This window comes from Cryptomeria japonica, chromosome 7 (assembly GCF_030272615.1).
Source record: "Cryptomeria japonica chromosome 7, Sugi_1.0, whole genome shotgun sequence".
NCBI classification, from domain to species: Eukaryota; Viridiplantae; Streptophyta; class Pinopsida; order Cupressales; family Cupressaceae; genus Cryptomeria; species Cryptomeria japonica.
In genome coordinates, this window is record NC_081411.1 from 563,550,970 (window position 1) to 563,577,165 (window position 26,196).

At 35.0% G+C, this 26,196-nt stretch overlaps 1 protein-coding gene across 1 annotated transcript in view; it reads right to left on the minus strand.

Annotated features, from left to right (window-relative positions):
• LOC131078422 (uncharacterized) overlaps positions 1-26,196 on the minus strand; it is a 100,442-nt gene that overhangs the window by 57,364 nt on the left and 16,882 nt on the right. Inside the window, exons 7-8 of the mRNA XM_059208788.1 lie at positions 24,665-24,972; positions 23,567-24,473 (exon numbers count right to left, since the gene is read on the minus strand). Of these exons, the coding sequence (XP_059064771.1) occupies positions 23,567-24,473; positions 24,665-24,972 (1,215 nt within the window). The remainder of the gene's footprint in view (positions 1-23,566; positions 24,474-24,664; positions 24,973-26,196) is intronic.

Consider the following 26,196-nt stretch of genomic DNA (forward strand, 5'->3'; position numbering starts at 1 on the left):
TTGGCCCCTTTGCTTTTGCATTAAAAAGAAAGAGAGCCCGACCTTATTGTTAGAGTAATTGGGTCTTTACTTGATTAATTAAACAACATTTGTTTAATTAATTAAGTTCCCCTTTATCTCTTTTACACTTAAGCTAACATTAGGTGCAAAATAATTAATTCTTTTATTAATTATTATGTGTAAGCCTAGGGTTTTCCCTTTTAGGGTTTCTTTACCTATTAGAGGTTAATTCTTTTCTTTGTATCATTATCACATTACACTTTTTTGTGAATATAGAGCTCTCATCCTTTTTGAGCATTTTTCTGTGTATTTGGTTTTTCTCTGTTGCTTCCTTGTTTCTCCTTGTAACAGGTTTATTTTAGCTTGCAGAGATCATTTGGGCTCCTGTGGTGTTATATTTCTCAACTCTCACACTTATTTTATGCATCTTGACCTTAACAGGCCTGGCACCTTTCGAAATTTTTGACGAGGTTCATATCGGCTTTAAAAAGCCCACGATAGCCAAAAAAAAGAACGATTTCATTTTAAATGAAATGCCCAAACTTTACATTTATTTCGATTTATCATCTTGGACACCCTTTCAAGGTTTTCTTCAGGGATAGTAGGTCAATTAGAGAAAAACGACCCCTCCATGCTGCCAACAAGGATCAAAAAAAGGATTTTGTTTTTCCCTTGCCGAATTTTATCACGTTTTTTGAAAATGCCTTCACCGTTTTCAATGTTTAGTTTAGAGCTAATAAGATGATTACAAGACTTTCTAAAAACATCCAAACCCTAAAAAAGGTCCGAACTTTCTTTTTGATCACTTTGCCATTCAGAAATATGCTTCTAGATTTTATCGGGGACAACAAGGGGTCGAAAATGATATCTCCTCACTTCGTGGCATTGTAAATGCCGAACTTTGGGTTGTCTGGCAAATATTTGAAGCGTTTTGATGTTTTGAGGCAATATTAGGCCTTTCCTCGGTAAAAACCAACAACAACCCTCCATTGATTCTCTCACGCGGGCAGGCTGGATGAGGTCCCTGTTTGAGACGGGGCATGGTGTGATAAGCACAACACAATGTAAGATAGATATCAATTCCTGCATTATACTTCATACCAAGATGCTGATTAGTATGACAATGATGACTAACTTGTTAATAGCGAGATTGCTAACCTCTTGTGTGTTTCTGATTTATTCTTTTAATATTTGATCTGGCTATATAATATCTAAACTGCTGATGTCTTGTATTCCTTGGGGCTGCTTTCCTGATGCTGATTGTTATGATTTTGTGATTGATGTTCTCATGATTCTCCCCAAATGAAACCTCCTCCTTTATATATCTCCAGTGTTCCACGGGCGTTGGGGACAAGGGGACGCATTTCTGAGACAGGGGGACAAAGGGCCTAAGTTTGGGGACGGCGGGGGGACGACGACAGGGGGGTGGCGGGGTGGGGGTGCTGATATAGTTATACATATACATATAGTACTTGAAAAACTAGTTTTGAAAAGATGTATGACAGTATTACAGTATAAGAATTACATTTCAAATGAGACTATAGGAAATTTGAAATACTAAATTAGTAAATCTAAATACCAAGATTTCTTCAATGCTAATTGTGTTGTTATATGGAGCCTAATCAGACTCGGAGGTTAAATTTTCCCTACTTCTATCGGCGCGGTTTCCCCCTATATTTTTCAACGGGGGTTTGGGGGCAACGCCCCCAAGTTGGGGTCAAGGGGCATCACCCCTTGCGGGGTCAAGGGGCGATGCCAAAAATACTTTTATTATTTTCTAAAGGCGTCGAGTGTTATTTTTCTATTGGCCCACGTCCAATTAGGGTTACCCCTTAACCTCCAAAAAACTTAAAAAGTCACTTTTTTAAAATTTTAATTTTAAACATTGCATATACGTGGGGGCAACGAGAGACGTCCAGATGTCTCCCAAGGAGACGTCTCCACATCTCGGAGACGCCTCGCAGAGATGTATCCGGCGGCGGACGTCACGTCCCCGTCCCCCCGTCCCGGAGATGTCCCCCTCAGGGAGACGTGGCCAAAAAGGGGGGGGACGCGTCCCTGTGGAACACTATATATCTCCCAATGTGAGGAACGGTCACACGGTACACTTTTTCACCATTTATGCCCTTTGCAGTAGTCACAACATTTCACATTTACCACCCTTCAAAAGATTTACAAACCTTCATCACGTCTCCCTTTGAAAGAGTCACTTCCTTATTTTCTCCTCATTCCTTTCTTCTTCCATTAATCCCTCCTTAATTCCTACACTCCTTTCTTCTTCCTCCCCATCTCTCTTTCAAAGGAGGTTCTCTTCTCCCTTTTATATCTCATGTTTGAGGGAGTCACAAATTTTCAATTCATGCCTTTTGACCATTCATTAAACTTAATTAAATTTTAACTATATTTAATTTTATTCTTTTATATTTTTTGATTAATGAAAAAGCAGGTTTTGAAGAGGCCCCAAAACCCTTTACAAGCAAGACTTAAACAGCAAAGCCATGAGAAACAGAGAGGAACAGAACTAAAAAGAATATTCTTTTATATTTTATATTTTAGTCTTATTTTTATTCTTTTGTACTGTAGTTTTATTATTATTATAAATCCTATTCAAAGATAGTCTGCCCCACCCAAGATTGCTTGTCCTCAAGCCATGTCAGTTTTAATTTCCTCAAACTGAGTCATCTACCAATATAAGGATCCCCCAAATCAACCCTTGGGAATTTGTAATCTTTCTTGTGATGTAATTAGCTTCTTTTGTACATTGTTAGATAATTTAGGAATTGGAGGTTCTACACCAAGTGATGTTTCTTTCATTATCTTGGTTATGTCAACTTGTGCTAACATGATAGACATGCTGGAAATACATCAGTTCTAAACCAAACATGGGGCATACACATGGATATATGCAAACACGAAGCATACATGCAAATACATGTATTGTTAGATTCCTTCTCATTGACTGAGTGATTCCTGATTAATGTTTACCATGCAGGATGGCAAGATCATGCTCTAATAACTATTGTAATGTCCTCTTCCTAATTTGCCCTAAAATCACAATTGCAACAAATTAGGGTTAGGGTTATGTCTTTACCAAATAAACATCTCTTAATGATATGATTCTTGGGATTTGAATACTTATACTTTATTGTTAGGGTTAGGCAAATCAATCATAATCATAGATTACTAATAATACTACTAAGCACATTAGAGTTTGGAGGAAGAGACATGGTGGGTCCGCTCAAAGCCATATCTACACCAAGCCCAAGGGAACGTCTACCACAACCCTTTTACTTGCTTGGCAGCTTGTACCTGCTTTCCCCATTCATGTCTCATTTTCCTAAGGACACAAGCCATCTTGCAGGATCGAGGGGAGGTTGTAAGGGGGTTACTTGACTATGTAAGTGTCCTCTTTGTCCTAGGCCACAATGGTCCTACTAGGACAGCCTCCTTACGGACCCACTCACCACCCATCTCTTACTCCTCAAGCCTTCTTCCACAAGAGGGATTTCAGACCAATATATATGAACATTATTTATTAATAGTCCCTCAACGTAGAGGTTGGAAGGGAAATTGCAATAGGGTACCCTTAACCATTCTCTCCCTTTCACAGTGCAATAGGGTGCCCTACTAGTTATTCTCCCTATAGGCCACTGTTAGCAGGGTGCCCTAAGTTGTTCTCCCTAATTGCAGATTCTTTCCTTCCTTACCCTACATGATGGATAATTGTAACCATATCATTAGATGCACAGATGCTTAGATGAGACAATCAGACACACTTATATACTTAAGCATTCTTTATTATGCATAAGCCAACCATAATAAGAGTAACAATTTACAAAGAAATACACAATAACAATATGTTATCTATTTAGTATTCTACTTTCTACCAATGTAAGATAGATATCAATTCCTGCAGTATACTTCATAGAGTACCAATATACAGAAACATGCACAATAACAATGTGTTATCTATTTAGTATTCTACTTTTTACCAATGTAAGATAAATATCAATTCCTGCAATAAACTTCATACCGAGATGCTGATTAGTATGACAATGCTGTCTAACTTGTTAATAGTGAGATAGTTGATCTCTTGTGTGTTTCTGATTTATCCTTTTGATATTCGATCTGACTGTACAATATCTGATATGCTTATGTCTTTTATTCCTTGGGGCTGCTTTCCTGATGCTGATTGTTATGATTATGTGATTGATGTTCTCATGATCCTCCCCAAATGAAACCTTCTCCTTTATATATATCCCAATGTGAGGAAGAGTCATACCTCTTCACCATGTCTGCCCTTTGCAATAGTCACAACCTTTCGCAATCCCCACCCTTCGAAAGAGTCACAACTCTTCATCATGTCTCCCTTTGAAAGAGTCACTTCCTTATTTTCTCCTCATTCCTTTCTTCTTCCATTAATTCCTATGTTCTTTCTTCTTCCTCCCCATCTCTCTTTCAAAAGAGGTTCTCTTCTCCCTTTTATATCTCATGTTTGAGGGAGTCACAACTTTTCATTTCATGCCTTTTGACCACCATTCATTAAACTTAATCAAATTTTAATTATATTTCATTTATTATTTTATACTTATATTTTAATCTTATTTTTATTCTTTTGTATTTTAGTTTTATTATTATTATTGCCATACTTTTCTTTTCTTCAATATCATCTTAGTGTGTTGCAAAGCTTCCATCCTCATTTCATCCTGTATGTAGGAAAATGTGGTGATCAAAACGAATAAATCGAGAACAAAAGACCTACATACCAGTGAGACTCTAATTTAAACTAGTTTAACTTCCCAAGGGGTGTCCCATTGTTCTCTATCTCACAGGATCCCTAAAGTCAATGTTTTGCTCTCAGATCATTGAGCAAATGACTTAGGAATGACAACTCCAAGAACGAGTGATATTGTGATATATATTCATGAATGCATTCTAAGATCTATATGATATGTTAAAAGCTATGATGATTAAGCTAAGATGAAGATAGCGATATGATAAAGAGATTAACAAATTATCCTAACATGATATACTAGCATGAATATTCTACGATATGAAATGAAATGCTTCTAAATATTATGATGATATTTTAACAAAGAGGTAAAATTCTTACTAAATTAGACTATAATGTAGATGCATGAAACTTGGATATGGAGAATGGGGAATGAGAGCTCTTATTATAAGGAAAATAGGGCAATGGGTGATTAAGATTGAATAATCTTAAGAATGGTTAGGATTGAAAGTTACTCAATCCATGTTTACAATTTTCACCAATGAAATGGTGACAATTGTCAACAAGAGGTTGCTTAAGAGGATATGCAAGAGGCATTAAATGCCTGAGGAGACATGAAGGTTACCTTAGGAGGTAAGGGTTATGGTTAGGTTAGGGTCATCCATTGGATAAAGCTTTTACCCAAAGGGTAAACTCTTGTGCAAGGGTTAATAGGATAACTAGGGTCAAAGCCATGAGTGCTTGATGAGACCCTTGGGTTAGATGAGGATTACGTTAGAGAGAAAGTCTCAAACCATGAGAGGAAGGTTGAGTTAACCATTAATGGTTTGGAAGACTTTGGGAACAAATTTGTAAGAGTCCTTCCAAATTTGGGGGAACTCAACAAGTTAGCTTGTTGAAGAAATATAGCCTTAAATGCATTTAGAAGACTTTCCTCCAAATTTGAGAAGTGACTTCCTCAAATTTAGGGAAAGGACATGATTAGGAGTTGATTAGGCCAATTAAGATAGTTTAGAAGAATCTAGAAGGCTCTAGAAGAGATTTAGGAGGCAAGTGGAAGATGTAGGAAAAGGCAAGTGGGGGGATTTAGGATTTTAATTAAAATACAATTGTTTATTTCAACCAAAATAGATGCAACTTGCATAAATACAAGTGGAGGAACTTTTATAAATAAATTAGATTTATTTATATGCAAGGGTCAATTTAATTAAATGTAAATTTAATTAAAAGGAAGAAAGGGGAATTAATTAAATAAAGTGATTTATTTAATTAAAGGCTAGAAAAAGTTTAGGTGAATTTAATTAAATAAATTGAGAAATTCACTCAATCAAATAGATGAAAATGAAGAAATTAATTATATAAGATTTAATTAATAGGAGGAATGGGGTTAAAATAAATAATTAAAAAATTATTTAAGGTGGTCAGATTTATACGTCTACATTTTGCCCCTCTTTGAAGTGACGTGTGTGCACATGTTGATTCAAAGAAAATCGTTGGATATGCTTGCCAAAATTTGATCGATATGATGTCGTGTGCCAAAATGTTCAATATGATACCCCAAATGTAGATTTGATGAGCGATATTGATGATGCCCCCTTGGGAGATGAATCAACGGTATAGGTGAAAATTTGTAAAAAATTTCAATTTGGTGATCGTTTTGAATTGATTGTGATATGAGAATATTGACTGCGTTGGATACACATTATTGATTCATCTCCCCAAAAAAATATGGTGATAAGGTTAATAATGAAAAAGTGGGAGTAAAATACATGCCCCACTTATTAACCCTTTGATTTACCCTATTAAAAGGTAAAAAGTGATTTTGAAAAATCATTTGCACACTTGTCTTCTTGTGATTGTGACATTTTATAATTAAATCCTACAACGAGGGGACGTTACATTACAAATTGAAGATAAATATATTAATTACGCTGAGGCATGTACACACTCGCATATAGGACACCATCAATCTTTGTCACTAAATCAAAAAGAAATCTAAAATCGCAGTACAAATAGTACAGAAAAGAATTGCAGGGAAAAACACAATTTTTTTGCTTTAAAGCTGATTCAGTTCCTCTCGTTGCATTTTTTTATCGGAAATTAGTTGTTGTTTTTTCACTTTAAAGCTTTGTATTCAGCTTGAAATCTTTTTATTAGGTGTAAATGTAGATTAAGTGAAAATGTGATCATGATTTCACTCACCCATTTACTATCACAGTTTAGAGACCAGGATTGTTGCATAAGGAAGACGCAGATATGTATATTGGAGTTGAGCTAAAATTTGTCGATTTTCCTCAGATTGATTTGTACAGTCTATGCGTGCATTAACCTTAAGAGTGAATAGTTGATAGAATTAGAAGACAAGAATGGTGAAGAAGGGAATGTCCACATAAATAATTTGGTGTTACCGTCTTCTCCATTACTCTGCTGCTACATAAATGCCAAATAGAACCAGATTTAGATAGTTTTTTGCTGAGTCACTCCGGCCACTAAAGAAAATTTAGCACTCAAAAGTACCCGGTTGGGCCATAGTTTAAGATTGAACTAGTAATGTTAAAGGTCTTAAAATCAACTTCTCATATTAGAAGTCTTAAAACCAATTTCTCATATTCGAAGTCAACTCCTTCAAGTGGGATGTAGTACATCCCACTTCACTCCTTGATCATGAACTTCCAAAACATATTTGATGATAGCACCCACCCCTTCAAACAAATAAATGTTTGTTTGGTTTTAACCTTAAGATGCCATTAGCTGGGTAAACAATTTTCTTCCTGAGAGAACAAACATCCCAACCTTGAACAGTTTGATCCAAAGAGCCCGACTCAAATATATCCTTCTTGGGATGAAAGGAAGCACACATCACATATTGGTTGCGGCTAGTGAGTATAGATATACAGGTTGTCGATTTCCAATCCACATCTTTATTATCTGGTCATTACATGTGGTCATAATCCATGGGTACTCATTATAATATTATATTGTCCTAATGTAGTCAAGATGCCTTATAAGTGTAAAAAGGCATAAACGCATCTTTTAATTCCATACTTTCATCTTTGAAGTCATCAACTCCAAAAACAAACAAAGGCTACGATTTCTGAAAATGTAATCCTTTAAAACGTCCACCATGCTCATCAAATTAGTCAATGAGAGTTCCCATAAATGGATGACTCTATTGTGGAGGTTGGCCAAGATCCATGAGATCATATTCCTTCGAATCATTCCATATTTCACATACATGTCTTCCGAGCAATTATAACTACAAAATCCCCATTTCTTAATGCTCAAATGGAAAAAATTAAAATATAAAAGAATAAAAATAAAATATAATTTGATTAATATTTAAACAAGTTTAATGAATGGTCAAAAAGCATGATATGAAGAGTTGTAACTCCCTCAAACATGAGATATAAAAGGGGGAGGAGTTCATTTGAAAGGGGATATGGAGGGAGGAAGGAAGAAAGAATTAATGGAAGAAGAAAGGAATGGGAAGAAAATAAACAAGTGACTCCTTCGAAAGGCAAAAATTATGAAGGGTTGTACTCTTTCAGAGTGTGGTAATTGTGAAAGGTTGTCTCTTTCAAAAGAGAGAAATAATTAAGGGCTGTACTCTTTCAGAGTGTGGTAATTGTGAAAGGTTGTCTCTTTCAAAAGAGAGAAATAATTAAGGGCTGTACTCTTTCAAAGGGTGATAATTGTGAAAGGTTTTGGCTCTTTCAAAGGGCAGAAATGATGAAGGGTTGTACTCTTTCAAAGGGTGGAAATTTTGAAAGGATGTGACTCTCACAAAGGGCAGACATGATGAAGAGGTGTGACTCTTCTATCACATTAGAAGATATACAAGGGAGAAGGTTTCATTTGAGGAGGAGATCCAAGGGAGATCCATTTGGAAAATTATTTATTATTCTCAAAGGGCAGCAATAGAGAGTAATGACTCAATTTGTATGAAAGGTGGTGACCCTTTCACCAATAAAGCATAAAGGAGAAATCATTTTAAGCATTCAAGGATGACTTATCAATCATCACTCATGAATCCACAAAAGCAATCAACAATTATCAAATCAAGCAAACAGTTAATAATCAAATCACTCTATCAAATCAGCATTTGTAATGTCCCCTACTAGGTTTAGACATGTTTTAACCATAATCAATCTATTTCAATATATGTATGACTCAAACTAAATATATTAGGAGACATTTCCATTAACACGAATCCAATCAGTGATATTCCATTGCTCAATCAATTAACTATTAATAAATAAATGGTTCATCTATCATACATCCATAATTCTTATGAGCTCTTTCTGATTTACAATCTAATATCGTTATTTGTCTAATTAAGACATTATATATATATATATAGTAATGTTGTAATATTAATAAGGTTATATCTATATGAATATGTATATGTATATAACCTTATTAATATTACAATCTCTCTCTCTCTATATATATATATATACATATATATATAATATAACCAATTATGAATGTATTTGTTAATTACATTTAGATACTTTATTGATACAACAACTGCTTTAAACATTGGTTTTTACTATATTTAGGTCCTGGTAAAAGGGCAAACAGATCTGACGCATAGTATTAGAATATTTAATTATATTTTAGTCACCTATATTTAGTTCCTTGTTTAATAGTCATTTAGCTTTTTAGTTAATTAGCTTTAAAGCTTTATTTAGCATTTAGCTTTTTCTTTTTAGTTAATTAGCTTTTAAGCTTTATTTAGCGTTTAGCTTTTTAGTAGTTCACTTTAAACGACTTGTTCTTAATTTAAAACATCGTCTTGTAATCTCTATATATACGCTTGTATATTGTTGAATACATTATCCCATTATTGAATCATTCATTCAATTTATTTTTCACATAGCAGATCTGGTTTGCCACTGTTATGGAATTAAGTATTAATGTTATACAATATTGCAGTCTTGGTTATATTGTTATCAAATTCTATATACAAACATTATCGGGCTACATATATGAAGCTTACCTATTAAACACATACCCTATGCATACCATCCGAAACAAGGATGTTCCTGTCGGTAAACTTTATGACAGTTCTGGATTAGTCATCTTGTCTCCCTTATTCTTCCCTTGATCCAATAAGGTTGTAAAAGAATCAGAAAGTAATTGATGATTTTTTTGAGAATTGGATTGATCCTCCATATATATCTTATAAACCCGAAAGACTACATCCTTTGGATGTGAAGCGATATACCTCTTCCTTAATCGTCTCTTTTCATAAATAATGGTTAATGCCTTAATCGCTCCTTTTGCAAGTAATTGTTGCCCATACTAATCGCTATTCTCATAGCTATTAACGACTTCCATTTAGGAGTCTTAATTGTTTTAGACCATTTCTTATATTGAATCGATGCTCTCTTGATAAGCATATTTCTTAATATAATTTGTTGTTGTTTATAGAGTGGAACTGTTTTCAATATCACAACGAATCAGTTCCTAACTCCCGTGTTACTACTGTTGCGTTACTTTAATCTGTGGCTATCTTCCATTAGCTAATCAACACGTTTAGGCAATGGTGATTACTGTATAGTAGTTGTACATTAGCACTCCAATATCGGAGTAGAAACTAAGTGGTTGATGTCCACTAATGTTCATCAGTAATTAGCAATACTCAATGGTCTTGTCTTTTTGAACCATCGATGAATATTACATGATGGCCGATTGTAATATTTGTTTGTAATCTATGTAATATTAATTTAAATATTTCAAGGATATTATTATTGATAAATGAATATTAATTAAAAAAAGTAATAATTTCAAATAATCATTCGTTGATAAATATTATATTAATTAATAAATAATGATTATTATTTTTAGGTTTTCTATAAATATAATGATCAGGGAGGGGACATGACAGCATTCATTAAATCATCATTCACCAATATATCAAACCAGCATTCATTACATCATTACTCATCAATCATCTAATCAACAATCACTTAATCATCACAAACCAATTCCTCAAATCATACAATCAATCAATCATGCATACAAATATTTTGTGTGGAACAAGTAATATTGAATAATGGTTATTATATAGCTCTCATGCTTTATTCTGAAATTCAATTTTGTGTAGAAGAAGTAATATTGAATAATGGTTATGATAAAAGTATGGTAAATGGATTTGTTAATCTTTCAATTGTGAAACCTTATAATAGGTGGCACCCTAGTCGAATAACAGAACAAATTAAATGGTGTTTTCATTGTTAGTGGGTGGGGTATGATTATTAACGATATTTTGGTATACATGGGATCTTGATAGCTTCTTTTATAACGCATGGCTCGAGGGATTGACATTATATATTTGTTTGGGGTGGTGATAAAATAGATCAAAACTTTTTAACCTCATTTTATGACTGTAAATTGCACTGCATGGTTGGAGTGGCTATGTTGAATCATGTATCTCTTGATTATTTCTTTCCATCCTAATTCTCTATTCATATATTTTCCTTGATTATTTCTTTCAGCCCTGATTCTCACTTTCCAGTGAAAGCACTGTTAAGCTGAAAAAAGATTTGTAAATTTTCCGTGCTTTTTTTCTGTCATTTGACATTTTGGAGGGTTTGTAACTCTATTCAAAACTCTGTTAAGGCTTTGATGCTTTCGAAGTCTAGCCTAGGTTTAATTAATTGTATAATCAATGTTCATTTAGAATTTTGTAATTTGCATATCTAAATTTTAGTATATGTTTTTATTCAAAGATGAGGGGCATCATGTCTATTATTATGTAGAAAAAAAACATAGTCAAAAGAATAAGTTGAATTGACAAGTTTCTGGATATCCTTGGCTTTCAAAAAATATGTTTAGAAATGCAACAAACAATAATACATAGTCAAAAAGAAATTTCTGACAAGAATATTGGATTTGTATTTTGAAATCCAGAAAATTCTCATGTACTTGTCTCATTTGTTAATTATATGATTTAATACTTATTTAGATGGCAAATATATTTTCCTTTCATTCATGTATTATAGGTTTGTGTAAGCCTTCTAGTTCTTATAGTAATTAGATTCAATAATATAGCATTGTTTTCTTAATTTGAGCAATCTTTCTATTTTATATTTATAATTTAAGAAAATTGTTAGTGTTTGAACTTTTTTTAATTTAGAACCCTACAAAGACACCCATTTATTATTTTGCTTTATTGATGTATTGTCTACATTTTAATGTAGGCATGAATCCTCCCAGCAATCCATATGGTTGCCCAATTCTTGCAAGAAATGAGGTCTTGCAAGAATCATTCCTACTGCAGTACTAAATCCTTACCAAGGTAGATGGACAATAAAGGCTAGAATTACTACAAAGGATCAACTTTGTCATTTCAACAACACAAAAGGAAATGGAAAAGTTTTTAGTTTTGAATTGGTTGATTTTGATGGTGGTGAAATAAGAGTAACATGTTTTAACTTTTAATGGTATTGCAAATAAATTATATGGTTGCATAGAGATTGGGAGAGCCTTTACAATCTTAAAAGAAAGACTCAAACCTGCACAAAAGAATTTCAACCATTTAAATAGTGACTAGCAAATTTTTTTAGAAAGTAATTCTATAATTGAGTTGTGTTTGGAAGAGGATAGCTTGAGACCAAATCAGTGCTCCAGCTTTAGACCAATAAGTGAAGTTGAGGACATGGAAAGCAATTCTATGGTTGAAATCATTGGTGTTATTTAATCAAACAATCCATCAAATAGAATATTAAAAAAGAATGCCACACTAACTCAAAAAAGAACTCTTTCAACTGAAGGACATGTTATAGGTTGCAGAGTGGATTTAACAGTGTGGGGTGGTTTCTGCAATAAATACAACTCCAAGAACTATGCAATTTAGGAACTTTTCCCATTCTTGCAGTAAAGGCTAGACGGATTAGTGATTTTAGTGGGAAATCTGTGGGAACAATCACCACAACCCAACTTCTTATAAATCTGGATCCTCTAGAATCACAGCGATTGAGATCCTAATTTGATACGCAAGGGAAGAATCTTGCTTCTCATTCTATTACAAAGGAAATTTCATCCGTTAAACAAGCTAGAATGTTGAAAACTACGGCACAAAATAAGGATGAAGGACTTGGTAGATCTAATCAACCTGAATGGATTGTGATAAAAGCTACCTTATCTTTCATGAAGGTAGACAATTTCTGTTACACTGCTTGCCCCTTGAAGATTGAAGGTATGCAATGCACAAAGAATGTGAACAAGAATAGAAATGGTAATTGGTATTGTGAAAGATGTGATATGAGTTTCCCTAAATGTGATTATAAAAATCTGCTTCAATGCCAACTACAAGACCATACAGCTTTTCAAAAGGCGAGCTAAGATGTCATGTTCCCGCCATAAAACACTCTCACTCCCGTAAACAAGAAGGAAAAAACATAACAAATGAATTCAGAAATATATATTAATGTTGTTAGATTTCCACAATCCATTAGTCTATCTGAATATGCTTCTGGATTTGATTGTGTGAGTTAAATTGCATCAAGGTTTCGGATCACACTCTATTTTATGTATAATTATTTATTTTATGTATAATTATTTATTAATTTAAGTGGAGCAAACTTAATAGAAACGGCGAAGGAAACACAAAGGAATGCAGGAGTATGGATCCTACCCATTAAGTGGACACCCATTGAGTTGGTTACTTGTGGGCACCCATTGAGTTGGTTGCTTGTGGGCCAAGGCACCGGATTAAGTTGGTTACTTGTTCAATGCTCTTGGGCTTAATTGTGGTGGATAGTCTCCCAGCATCCTATGGTGTATTTCCCCTCATGTTTCTAATATGGTGGAAGCTATATTGTGCAGGTTTACAATAGGAAATTGCATTATCATTGGTTTAATGCTAATTAATTATCTTCCAAGATTCAATTATTATTTTGTAATTTAATAGAGAAGTACTCTTGCAAATAAAATTATGTTATTGTTATTATTATTATTGGGCAAATTTCAGGTACATCCCAAAAGGAACATTACAATTGGTATCAGAGCATTTTTCCTGCCAGCCTATGGGATGAAAGATAGTTGATGCAACTAAGCTAAAGAGCTCAAAGGGCATTGGAAAGGGAAAGAAGACGACTTGTAGCAAATAATAACCCTACTCAAAGAAATAAAATGGGTGAACAGTTGGTAGATGAAATGAGCGCCTTCATGGAGCACAATGAGAGGACAACTCAAGTACTCCTCCAAACCTTACATAATATGAATGATACAATCAATACCCCCAAACCCACTCAAACAAACGGAAGGGATTTAAACTCTAATTATTCAGAAAATAACAACATACCACCAAGGGGATCAAACCCTAGATTAACGAGACCTCCTTTTCTACCTAGGGGATAACACACAATAGAGGAAGAAGAAAACAATCCGCCTATTAACAATGTTGATGAAATTGTTGAAGCATACTCAAGAGTAGATCCCGATGTTAGGAGAAATGTTTCCTTTAGGGATTATTATGATGCTAAAACAAGGAATGCCCCTAGGAGGGAAAGAAGACAACCCAACAAAGAATTATAACAAAGGGTAAGGAAAATGACTCTTCCCAACTTTGATGGATCCGGAAGAGTCATAGCACGTTCATGGGTCCAAAATATGGACACCTATCTCTCCCTTGGTCCCATGATGGAGGAGAACACTATTAAATTCGCCATTCTACACTCGGAAGGAATTGCCCATGATTGATGGTATCATGGCCTTATTACCCAAGAACATGACTGCAAGTATATTCATTGTTCAATGTTATTGTTCATTGTTCATATTGTCATCAAGATTCAACATTGAAATTTGAAAGTTAGAAAAAAAATTTCGTTCATAGACATAATTGTAAGCTGTCATATTTTTTATTTTTTCATTTAAGGTTACTGTTTTACAAATTAGTTTTAGTAGTTTATATGTATGTTCAAATTTATTATTTTTATTTTAACATTTGTCAAACTAGGATGAAACTATTGTGTATACTCTGTTTCTGCACTTCATGTGACCTTGAGTAAAAAACAAAATGAAATTCTTGGTTGACAAAGATTAAGAACAAATATTTTCATTCTGTGTATCCTTTGCTTCTATGCCTCGTGTGACCTAAAGATTAAGAAAATCTTTGTATCTTAATCCTTTGCATCATGTTGCATGCCTAGTCTGAATTTTAATTTTAAAATTATTAAATATAAATTTTATATTATTTATTGCAATGTCACAATGAAGTCTCATGGCATGAGCAAGGATGAGGTTGAGATTCAAAGTGAAAGTAATAAATCTAATTATGCACCAAAGGCTAAGGCTGAAGGGGATAATCATGAAATTGAAGCCCAAACCACCAGTTCCATGGCGAGTGTAGCTGCAAGTATGAATTGCCCCTTCACATTATTGGCAGATTTTACTAAGGGTCCCTTTGATTGTAAATCTCCTTTAAAACAATTTGCAAAAAAATCATAGAGCAGGCTTGGGACATCTGGAGCCACAAGGTTGTGGAAGTGCCACTTTTGTGGCCTTGAATTTCAAGGCAGCATTACCAAAGTTAATGCCCACCTCCTTCATATCTGAGGAAAGGTAAGGAAGCATAAAGTTTTTGGAGAGACCAAAAAACCTGAAATTCAAGGTTAAGTAAGCTATGTTGTGTCAGTGATGAAGACACTATAGTTGCACCTATATCTGCTTATTTGTCTCATAGGCCAATGGGTCATCAGAGCCAACCACACAATTCTACTTCTACTTTGCAAAGGCGAGTTGTATGTATGTCTATTAGAATATTTAATTATATTTTAGTCACCTATATTTAGTTCCTTGTTTAATGGTCATTTAGCCTTTTAGTTAATTAGCTTTTAAGCTTTATTTAGCGTTTAGCTTTTTCTTTTTAGTTAATTAGCTTTTAAGCTTTATTTAGCGTTTAGCTTTTTCTTTTTAGTTCACTTTAAACAACTTGTTCTTAATTTAGAACGTCATCTTGTAATCTCTATATATACGCTTATATATTGTTGAATACATTATCAGATTATTGAATCATTCATTCAATTTATTTTTCATGGTATCAGAGCAGATCAATGGGATTCTTTAAAGTTTGGCTCCAGATTTTTTTTTATTGTTTTTAAATAAAAAAACGATCTTGCTTTATTGAAGGCTTTTTGAAGGTTTCGAGGGTTTCTGGTTAGTAGGCGAATTTCTTTGTGCTGGGCAGCATTTCATGTTTTTTAAGGGTTCTAGAGATTTTCGGCCCTGCAACCTGGAGGGTTTTTTTTGCAGATTGAAAATTTTCCTAGGGTTTCTGCAATTTTCGACTAGGGTTTTGACCCTTCTGTTCAAGTCGAAATTTTAATCTAGTTGCAGATTCTTGGTGGGTTTTTCGAGACCTCAACTGGGTTGTCATCAGATTTTTGGGTGCATCGTTTTCTGTGCCTCGATTTTTGAGCCGTCGGATCTGCATTCTGATTTCAGATTCTTGGTGGGTTTTTCGAGAGATTTTTTGGGTTGGTCTCATATTTTAATAGGTGCCTCGTTTTCCGTGCCTCAAATTTTGTGCTAGCGAATTTGCCTTGGAATTAAAAAACAGTCCGCGATTTCTGCTAATTCTGTGGACGTCGGGAATTTTGCTATCTTCTAGGCGCCGTTTATGCTATACATCCGACCTAGGGTTTTTGCCCCTTTTTTTTTGCATTTTTTTGGGAAAAAACACGTCTATATTTTTCTGGTTTTTTAACAAAAAAAATCAGAGGTATTTTTTTATTTTTTGCAAATTATTATTTTTTCTGATTATTTTTAGGAAAAATTTCAGGTTTTAAGTTTACAGAAAAATTTAATTTCTGGGTTTCTTCCAAACCTCGAAATTCGCGCCTTGAGTTTGTGCCAGAATTCTCCTCCAGGGTTTCAGTTTTTTCAGCAGTTGCTTCTATTCTGATTTATTTTTAAATCAGATTCTTCTATCTCTAGCTTTCACTCAGTTGACCTCGATTAACCTCAATTTCCAAAATGGCATCATTGACGAATGTCATGTTGGAAAGCAGCCAGAAGTTCAACGGACAAAACTTTAATACTAGGAAGTAGAGGATGTTATCAATTTTTGAGTATCGTTGCCTTGATATGATTGTTTTGGACAAGGAATCTCATCCTACAACAGCGGGTGATGATCAAGACAAACATGATGTGAAGAATCAAGAGGCTGTCATGCTTATCAAGTTATTCGTCATAGATGATCAACTCCCTCAGGTGCCTTCAAGTAAAACAGCTAAAGAGATTTGGGATCTCTTGAAGGATCTTCATGAAACGTCCGACAAGAGCCGAGCTTTCTTTTTGAAGAATATGTTGTTTTCTATCATGATGGATGACAAGACATCTATCCAGGCACATTTTACGAAGATCAAGGAGATTTGTGACCAGTTGGAAGTTATTGGTCGAACCATGATGGAAGAGGATATGGTAGTGATCACGCTGAAAAGTCTTCCCCACTCTTACGAGCATTTCATTGACACACTTAATATCTCTTCTACTAGTGTTGATCTGAAGTTTCCTAATCTTTGCATCAAGCTTCTACAACAAGATAGATGGAAACAACAATTTGGTAGTAACAGTATCAGTGCGGAACAAGCTTTTACTGCCAAGGACAAGGGCAAAGGTGAGTACGCACAGTAGAAAGGGCAGTACAACTCTAAGGAGGGGTTCACGCAGAGATTCACATGTCACTATTGTGGTGGACCTGGGCATATCCAGAAGTTCTATAGAAAGAGGTTGGCTAATCAGAAGTCCAACCAGGGAGGGTCTTAGGAGCAAGTGCAGGCTCATGTTGCAGAGCATTGTGAAGAGGAGTCAGCCTTCTATGCTTTTTGATTTTGTCATCGGATGGGTTTTTTGATTTTTCTCCACAAAATATCATGGGAGGGTTTTGCTTGATTTTTCCTCAAAAATCAAGGAGTGTTGTTTTACCACATGATGTCTGCTATTTTGTCGCGTGAGGTTTGTTGTTTTACCACATGATGTTTGTTGTTTTGCCATGTGATGTCTGGTGTCTTGCCGCATGATGACTAGTGTTTTACCGCGTGATGCTTGGGGTTTCACCACGCGACGTTTTAGGGTTTTTTGCCATTTATTTTTTACAAAAAATGATGATTTGTATCTTCAGTTTTGGAGGGTTTGCTGATTTTTCCTCAAATCGTGGTTTGAAATTTCAGTTTGGTTACCCAACATCAGGTTGGATAGATTCTGGTATTCTTGGTCATTAACACTTTTCAGATCCAGGGAGGGTCTCCACCGCAGCAAAGTGTTCTTTTCATTTGTGATCAAAAGACTTGCAATGTCTTTTGTAGGGTAGTTAGTAGATAGAATGACCATTAAGGGAGGGTATTAGAATATTTAATTATATTTTAGTCACCTATATTTAGTTCCTTGTTTAATGGTCATTTAGCTTTTTAGTTAATTAGATTTTAAGCTTTATTTAGCATTTAGCTTTTTCTTTTTAGTTAATTAGCTTTTAAGTTTTATTTAGCATTTAGCTTTTTAGTAGTTCACTTTAAACGACTTGTTCTTAATTTAGAAGGTCGTCTTGTAATCTATATATATACGCTTATGTATTGTTGAATACATTATCAAATTATTGAATCATTCATTCAATTTATTTTTCAGAGTTGTATGTATGTCAAGTTCTACTTCAAGGGTCCATGTAGCAAAGGCTAGGGGGGGAACACAAGTTGAGAAGTGAAAGCCCTAACCCAATAGTTGAATTGTTCAATGTGCAGATGACGAATGATGCAGATTATGCCAATAGCAAATTCTTCTTTGCAAATGGTATTCCATTCTATGTGGCTCAATCTCCTTATTAAAAGGAGGTGATGGTGATGGTAGCAAGGACAAGACCATCATATGTGCCACCAGGGCAAACAAAATTGAGGACCACAATCTTGGATAAGAACTATTCCAAGATAGATGTGTTAACAGAGAAAATGAAGGAATGTTGTGGGGCAAGTGGATGCAATATAATCATGGATGGGTGGACGAACATTAGGCATTGTCCACTCATCAATATTGTGGTTACATATTCAAAGGGCCCATCTTTTATTTAGGCAATTGATTGTTCAGGGCATTACAAAGATGTCAATTTTTAGTTTCAGGTTGTCAAGGATGCTATTGAGAAGGTTGGGCCACAAAATGTGGTCCAAGTAGTGATAAATGTGGCCCATGTGTGCAAAGTTGTAGGGAGATTAATTGAGACAGCTTACAAACATATTTGGTGGACTCGTTGTGTGCATGCCATGAATAATGCACTCAAGGACATGGGAAAGATAGATTGGATCAAAGTAGTGGCCAATGATGCTAGAGATGTGCATATGTTTATTTGCAACCACAACACTTCACATGCACTCTTCAAGACCTTCTCCAAGAAGGAATTCTTGAAACCTATCGAGACTAGATATGAATCCTATTTCATTCTCTTGGAGAGAATGCTTGAGTTGCAAGAGGCATTGCAACTAATGGTTATGACAGTAGAATGGAATCGGTAGCCCAAGTCTAAGACAGAGAAGGAGATAAGGGTGAAGGATGTAGTGAAGAGTGATGTTTTTGGGGTGATAAAAAATATATTGTCTCCATCATCACTCCAGTTTTCTAGGTCATTAGATATGGGGATGCCAATGCACCTAGCTTTGGAGAGGTGTATGAGTGCATTGATACTATGATTAACCAAATGAGGGTTGTCATGCAAGAGGAGTACCCCACATTAGCATTCTACAATGAGCACATTTAGACAATCATTCATCAGAGATGGGAGAAGCTCAACACTCCCTTGCACATGGTTGCCTATGCATTGAACCCCAAGTGGTACAAGCAAAGGCTTGGTAGAGTTACACCCATATAGGATGTTGAAGTGAAGATAGGGTTCTTTAGGGCCATCCAAAGATGTATGATCTTGTAGAGGCAGGCATCATTTATATTGAGTGGACAAAATTTTCAACTCTTAGGGGTTATTCTAAGGTGGCCAAGATGGATTTTGCAACTATGGCACAGGAAGACCCGATTTTGTGGAATTGTCATGGACCAATTTCTTTGACTACCACTCTAGTCATTTATTTGCTACCTTAGGTTTCTAGTTCTTCGAGAGCTGAGAGGAACCTGTCTACTTATAGCTTCATCCACTCTCTTAAGAGTTATAGACTTACCTTTAAAAGAGTAGAGAAGATTGTGGCTGTACATAGTGTTTTGTGTCTCATTGACCACGGGACACTTTTGTACAAAGAGAGTCCAACAACATGGTGGGATGTAGAGCCAGAGGAGCCAACAAATATTGATGAGGATGCTATAATTGCAGATGCAAGGCTGGTTTGTATTAGATTGGCGAAGCTTGACCATGTAGAGTCCACTTCCAATAGTTCTAGTAATGAGGAGTTTGTGGATGACTAGAAGCCTCACTTCACTCCATTTTGTTATTTTGATATCATTGTACCAATTCTAATCATCATTATGAAATGCTAAATATAATATAAATTTTGAACCCAACATTTTCAATATTCAAACTTCAATGTTAAATTGTTAATATTCAGTTCAAAGTTTAGTAGTATTTAAGTTTTAGTATTTTACCAGTTTGCCAAAGTTTCATTTGTAATTTTTATACTAAATAATCTTTTATAACTATTTTTTAAGTACTAAATGTATATTAACACCACCACCACCCCGCCATCATTGCTCTGACACTGTCCCCAAATTTAGGCCCTTGGTTCCCCTATCCCTACAGCCCTTGGTTCCCCTATCCCTATAGCCCCGCGTCCCCCATCAGGAAACTCTGTGGAATTATGAAATGAACTGAGCCTTATCAACCTACACTTTTTATTACATGATCAATCATTTTAAAATATGCATTTTGTAATATTTTGTCTACGGATTCTTCCTATGATGTCCACTTTGGTGAATGAGACCCCCATTGTAAAAGCCTACAAGTATTGCATTTACCCTACATATTGTACAAACTTTATATTCTTCGATTACGGTGGATTTATTTTCCATTTACCCTATATATTGTCCAAATGTTGTTTTTATCTTGGGTTTCAATCTCGTGACCAAGATTCAAAATAAATTGAACCTTATCAATCTACCTACACTTGTTATTAGATGATCAATCATTTCAAAATAAGCATTCTGTAATTTTTTGTCTACGCATTCTTCCTACGATGTCCAATTTGGTGAATCAGACCCCCATTGTAAAAGCCTACAAGTGGACTTCATTGCATTTACCCTATATATCGTTCAAACTTTCTATTTTTCAATTACAATCTCATGATCGAGATTTGAAGTAAAGTGGACCTTATCAATTCACCTACACCTATTATTAGATGATCAATCATTGTAAAAAATGTGTTTTATAATGTTTTGTCTATGGAATTTTCCAATGATTTCCACTGTAACAAGTCCATTTCCCTATTCCCCACTATAGATGGCTCAACATAACCTTGTTTGGATATGCTCTTATCAACAAACTTCAAGGCATAATGTAAAGTCATGATGTGCCCAAGTGAATAAGGTGCGTGTGCAGATGCATGAAGTCAGCCACAACAATATATTGTTGTTGACTGTCAAATCTCGTGCACCATAACAAGACTCAGTTGAGTGAAAGTCTTACTCCAAGATATGCTACTTTGGAGGCTTGATAGATAACCTTCCATCAAACCTCTAAGGATGTAAATGTGACAAACCCAAAGAGTTAGTGTCTTCAACACTGGCTGATTAACTACTAATAAATTTCAAACATGACATCAGATAGCTGTGAAGAAAGATAATTTGTAAGTACTCAATGTCTCTTTACCACACATATGTATACATATACATTATATATACATTCACACACACACACACACACACGTATGTATACATATACACTAAGTTACCGATTCGGGTACGGATTCGCGGATTCGACAAAAAAAAAAGCTTGGGTACAGGTATGTCCGTATATATATATATATGTTCAAACATCAAAATTATATATATGTTTTGATGCATTTCATGCATCATAAGGGGCGAAATTAGGATTTAGATGTTAAAAAAAAATTTAAAAAGGTGTTCTTTTTACTGTTTTTTGTGTTTTTATGACCTGTGGGCCCTGTTTTTGGGAACCCACGGGCCTTGATTCTCCTGGTTCTCCCCGGGTTCTCCCTGGGTTCCTCCTGGGTCCTGCCCAGGTGGCTGGGTTCTCAGGACCCACAGAGAACCCAGCCACCTGGGCAGGACCCGGGAGGAACCCAGGGAGAACCGGGACCCAGACCCAGCCCATTTTGCCAAGAACTGGTATACATATGCATACATAGACATGTACATATACATATAGACACATGTATATGTATATGTACATGTACATGTACATATGTATATATGTATATATGTATATATATGTATCTATGTATATGTATGTATGTATGTCAATTTCTTAGTTAAGCCTGATATATAAAAATTGTGTGTAAAATTTGACGAAATATGCCAATTCAGTGAACCAAAGTTGTGCCATTGTTAACATTCTATAATACTTTAACAAGGTCATACACCATATCAAATATTACAGCCTCTTCTTTCACTTCTAGCATTTGTTGTTCAGTGGTATTAAAATCTAAAATTCAACCTATTATTCTCCACAGTTTTTTCTGCAAGTATTTTAGATAAATTTTAAAGAAGTGCAAACAACCATAGAGATCCATTTATCTATGAAATTATACATTCAAAGTTTAATATAGACTTTAATGACAGATTGAGCTATCTTTGAAGATATATAGCATAGTGAAAGGTAAAAACCTTTGAACAAAATGTCCTTGTTGAAGATCAGTTCTTTTGAAGCAAGGTTAAAAAGAAAAGCACCCTCTCTAAGGAGGAACAGAGGCCCTTCACCACCTCACCATCACTCCCAAGGGAGAGTTAAGCAAGTACCCAACTGCACAATGAGGTATATGAGTTTGACCCTGCTAATTCATTCAAAGATGCTACACTCACATATAGACTGGATAGCCGGCCCTTTCCATTTCCTTATTACACCAATCCATTGTTAGGTTTTTCCAATCCACGATGTGAAGGACCTCTATCACTGGCTCAACTATTCTAACAGTCTCTTGAACAACCACTGGGAAAACATCACCAAACACAACGGCTGCAATTTCGATGCCATATATTTTGCTGTTATAATTTGAATCAAGATGGCGTTATCTTAAATTTTCTTTTTGATCAATATATGTACAAGACTATGAAGTATGTGGCACCGAGGTGACCAAGCTCTATTGCTGGGAATCTCATCCTGAAGTTGAAGACCTATGCATGATATAATAGACCTAGTTATGGACTTTACCTTGTCCATAGTTGCAAATCAAGTCTTCCAATATCCTCCAACATGAGGCTTCAACAATTAAAAAGGGCCTAAAAAGTAGTGTGGTCTTCCAGAGAAGCAAAAGTTAAATCAGAGAATATGATAACAATTCTGGCAGACCAGCAAATAAAAGAAATGCCCTAAAAGCACAGGAATTCATTAGTATGATAACTAAATGTTACCTTTACAGACATCTATTACTTTTGTTTCCATACAGGCATGGTAAGTACATTCCAACTCAACAGATTGTAAATTGGATCAATTTAAGAGACTAAGGAGCCAAGAGATAGTAGCATTACATAGTAATTCAATTAGTAAGCCTCGTCTAAATTCAAATGGAGTGTAGTTCAGCACATCAAATACACACCCAGATAATTTTTTAAGATAATCACAGGATTACAAGTACTGTATTAAGTGAGGTAAAAGCTGACATAATGATCTGCATATAAGTTCTATACCAACTGAATACAAAGAAATACTTGAGCAGCAAAGAATACCTGGTACATTATTTTGATCATGAAATGGAAGCATGCTGTGTAACGTTCCCGGTGAAGATATAACAGATGAGAAAGCTGGTGCAATACCATCCATGACTTTTCTTTCTTCTTCATTAACCATTCCCAATTTCTCAGGAACTGGAATGATTGCATCTGCAACTCCAGTAGTACAGTCTCTTGTGAACTGATTGGTGGAGGTCTTATTCTTTTCAGATTCCAAAGTTGCTTGAATGCAGCTTGTATTATATTTGGGTTTTTTCTCAGGCACATCGAGTGTTTCTTTAGAATTTCTGTAAATATGATGATTGGAAGATATATTGCCCACCGACTTCTCTACTTCAGCCAGGTAACAAGAATCAATTAAGCTACTACCTTTCATCAATTTAATGTCCCTATCGTCTGCAGCTTCAGACACAAAATTCTGAACCAAAGGAATCCTATCAGGTACATCTATGCACCCTTCAAACTTAGTTCTGGATTCCAATTTCAAACCAGAAAACTTTGCAGATTGAGAGTTGCTTAGGCAATATTTGTTCATAGGCTGGGTGCCACTTAGTTGAATCCACTGTCTTGCATTTATATTTTGAATTGTCGAAAACCTACAAGTTTCCAGGACGCTCTTGCAGGGCCCACAGTAAGGAAGTGACCAAGAGAAAGGAGGAATACTACTATTGTGTACCATGCATGTATTAGAATTTAGGAAAGGCAAACCCTTCGATCCATTTATCTTTTGAATGGGACTTTGTGATATCAAGCTATCCAAAGATTCAATAGGGGAAATTCTCAAATTTTGCATGAACTCTTCAGGCTGGTAGAGTGGGAGCCTATTCACTAGAAAATCTGGTCCCAGACCTGCCTTCACTGCATCTTTGAAATTGACTTCCCAAGGATCACTATTATGAACTTCCTGAGAACATATTAGCAAATCATGAGAAATCAAGAAAAACAATTGTGCAGCTAAATCCCTTTCTGAGAATTTCATATGCCCTACAATGACAGAAATCAAATAGCCACAGGACAAATTGTTATATAGAATATATACGTAGTAACAAACTTTGAGCAAACAAACATAAATAATGTAGACAACAATCATCTTACCTTTCTTGGTGATGATGCTTCTCCTCCTACTTTTTCTTTGTCTGCAGTGGATATAGAAAGCTCCCCTTTCAAATTGTAGTTGGTATCCAGTGATTTTGTATTCTTAGTAGATCTGTTAGACTGTGATGGTAGTATCTGACAAATCTTTTGAACACATTGCAGAAGATTTTTGTTATTATTGTGGCTTTCCCTAGTTTCAACTCGAGAAAATCTAGCCACGTTACACTTCCCATTAAGTAAATCTTCTAATGTTAAATCTTGCATGTACTTTGTAATATTGATAGACTCGGCCTTGAAGCCATAAATACCTAAACAAGAAAGGAAGCATATTACCACAAACTGCCAACCAACACTAAATAATTCAATAAATTTTAATACTAGGATATATGCAGTAGACTATATCATCAAGATAATATCATAAAATTCAATTAATAAAATATGATAACAAATGCATCTAAACCTGTAGTGAAAGGCTATCCATTTCATAAAAAAACATCAAAAGACTTGTAGCCAGTAGAGTATAGATGCTCCAAACACCAAGTCCAAGGTCAAAAAGGACAAAAATAGGACTAACAAATTAACTTATTTTGAAAGAAAAATCATTTGAATGGCAATAAGAAACTATGAACTTATAACATAGTAACTCTGAACCATGGAGAATTTCATTTGAATAGGAAAAACTGGCTTAATGATATAACAGTGAATTGAATGTTTAATGAAAAATGACATATGAGACAAAACATAATATTATTCCCCTTTTTGTCTTATCACCATACTCAAAAGAAATTTACAGGAATGCAATTAATATGAGAACCAATGAAAGTTAATTCGCCCACATATTGATCCTTCCCCTCACATAAACATTAATTCGCCCACAACCCACAATAAACAAAAGCACTATAATGAAATCTTTCTCTCACAAGTTGATTTTTAAGACAGAAAATGGACTCTACACAATCCAAACTGTTAAAACATATAAATCAAAAGCTGCATTCTTCATATGGTGCCCTTATTTAAACATTTATCATTGTTTTCACATCGTGTTTGACACGAATTTAGTCAATTTTTATGTTCCTCGACAATCTTTTCACTTGATATATCTTGTGCAAGCTCAGACATAGTAATATTCCACCAAATTTACTTACTTATCTACAGCGATCACCTATGTTGACTGAGTTAATTTTAACTTAGCAATGTGGCATTTCTGGTGCAAAGGAATCTGATATCATGTTAGCCAAACAAATATGATATCATGTTAGCCAAACAAATATAATATCATGTTAGCTAGTGACCTGATTGAAATCAACAACACAACCTGCAAGATAGCCAGAGTCCATGCAAACATTAATGCATCCAGATACATGTAAAAGTGGAACCACATTATAATTTATTTCTGATGAAAGGAATTTAGTGAAAAATAGTTGTTTGAAAAGGAACTGACTAACTCTCTAATCACTGCCAGATGTGTGTGTGAAGCTTGTCTTATGATGACATCACTAGGGATCACTGGAAAAGAACTAGGCACTAGGAAC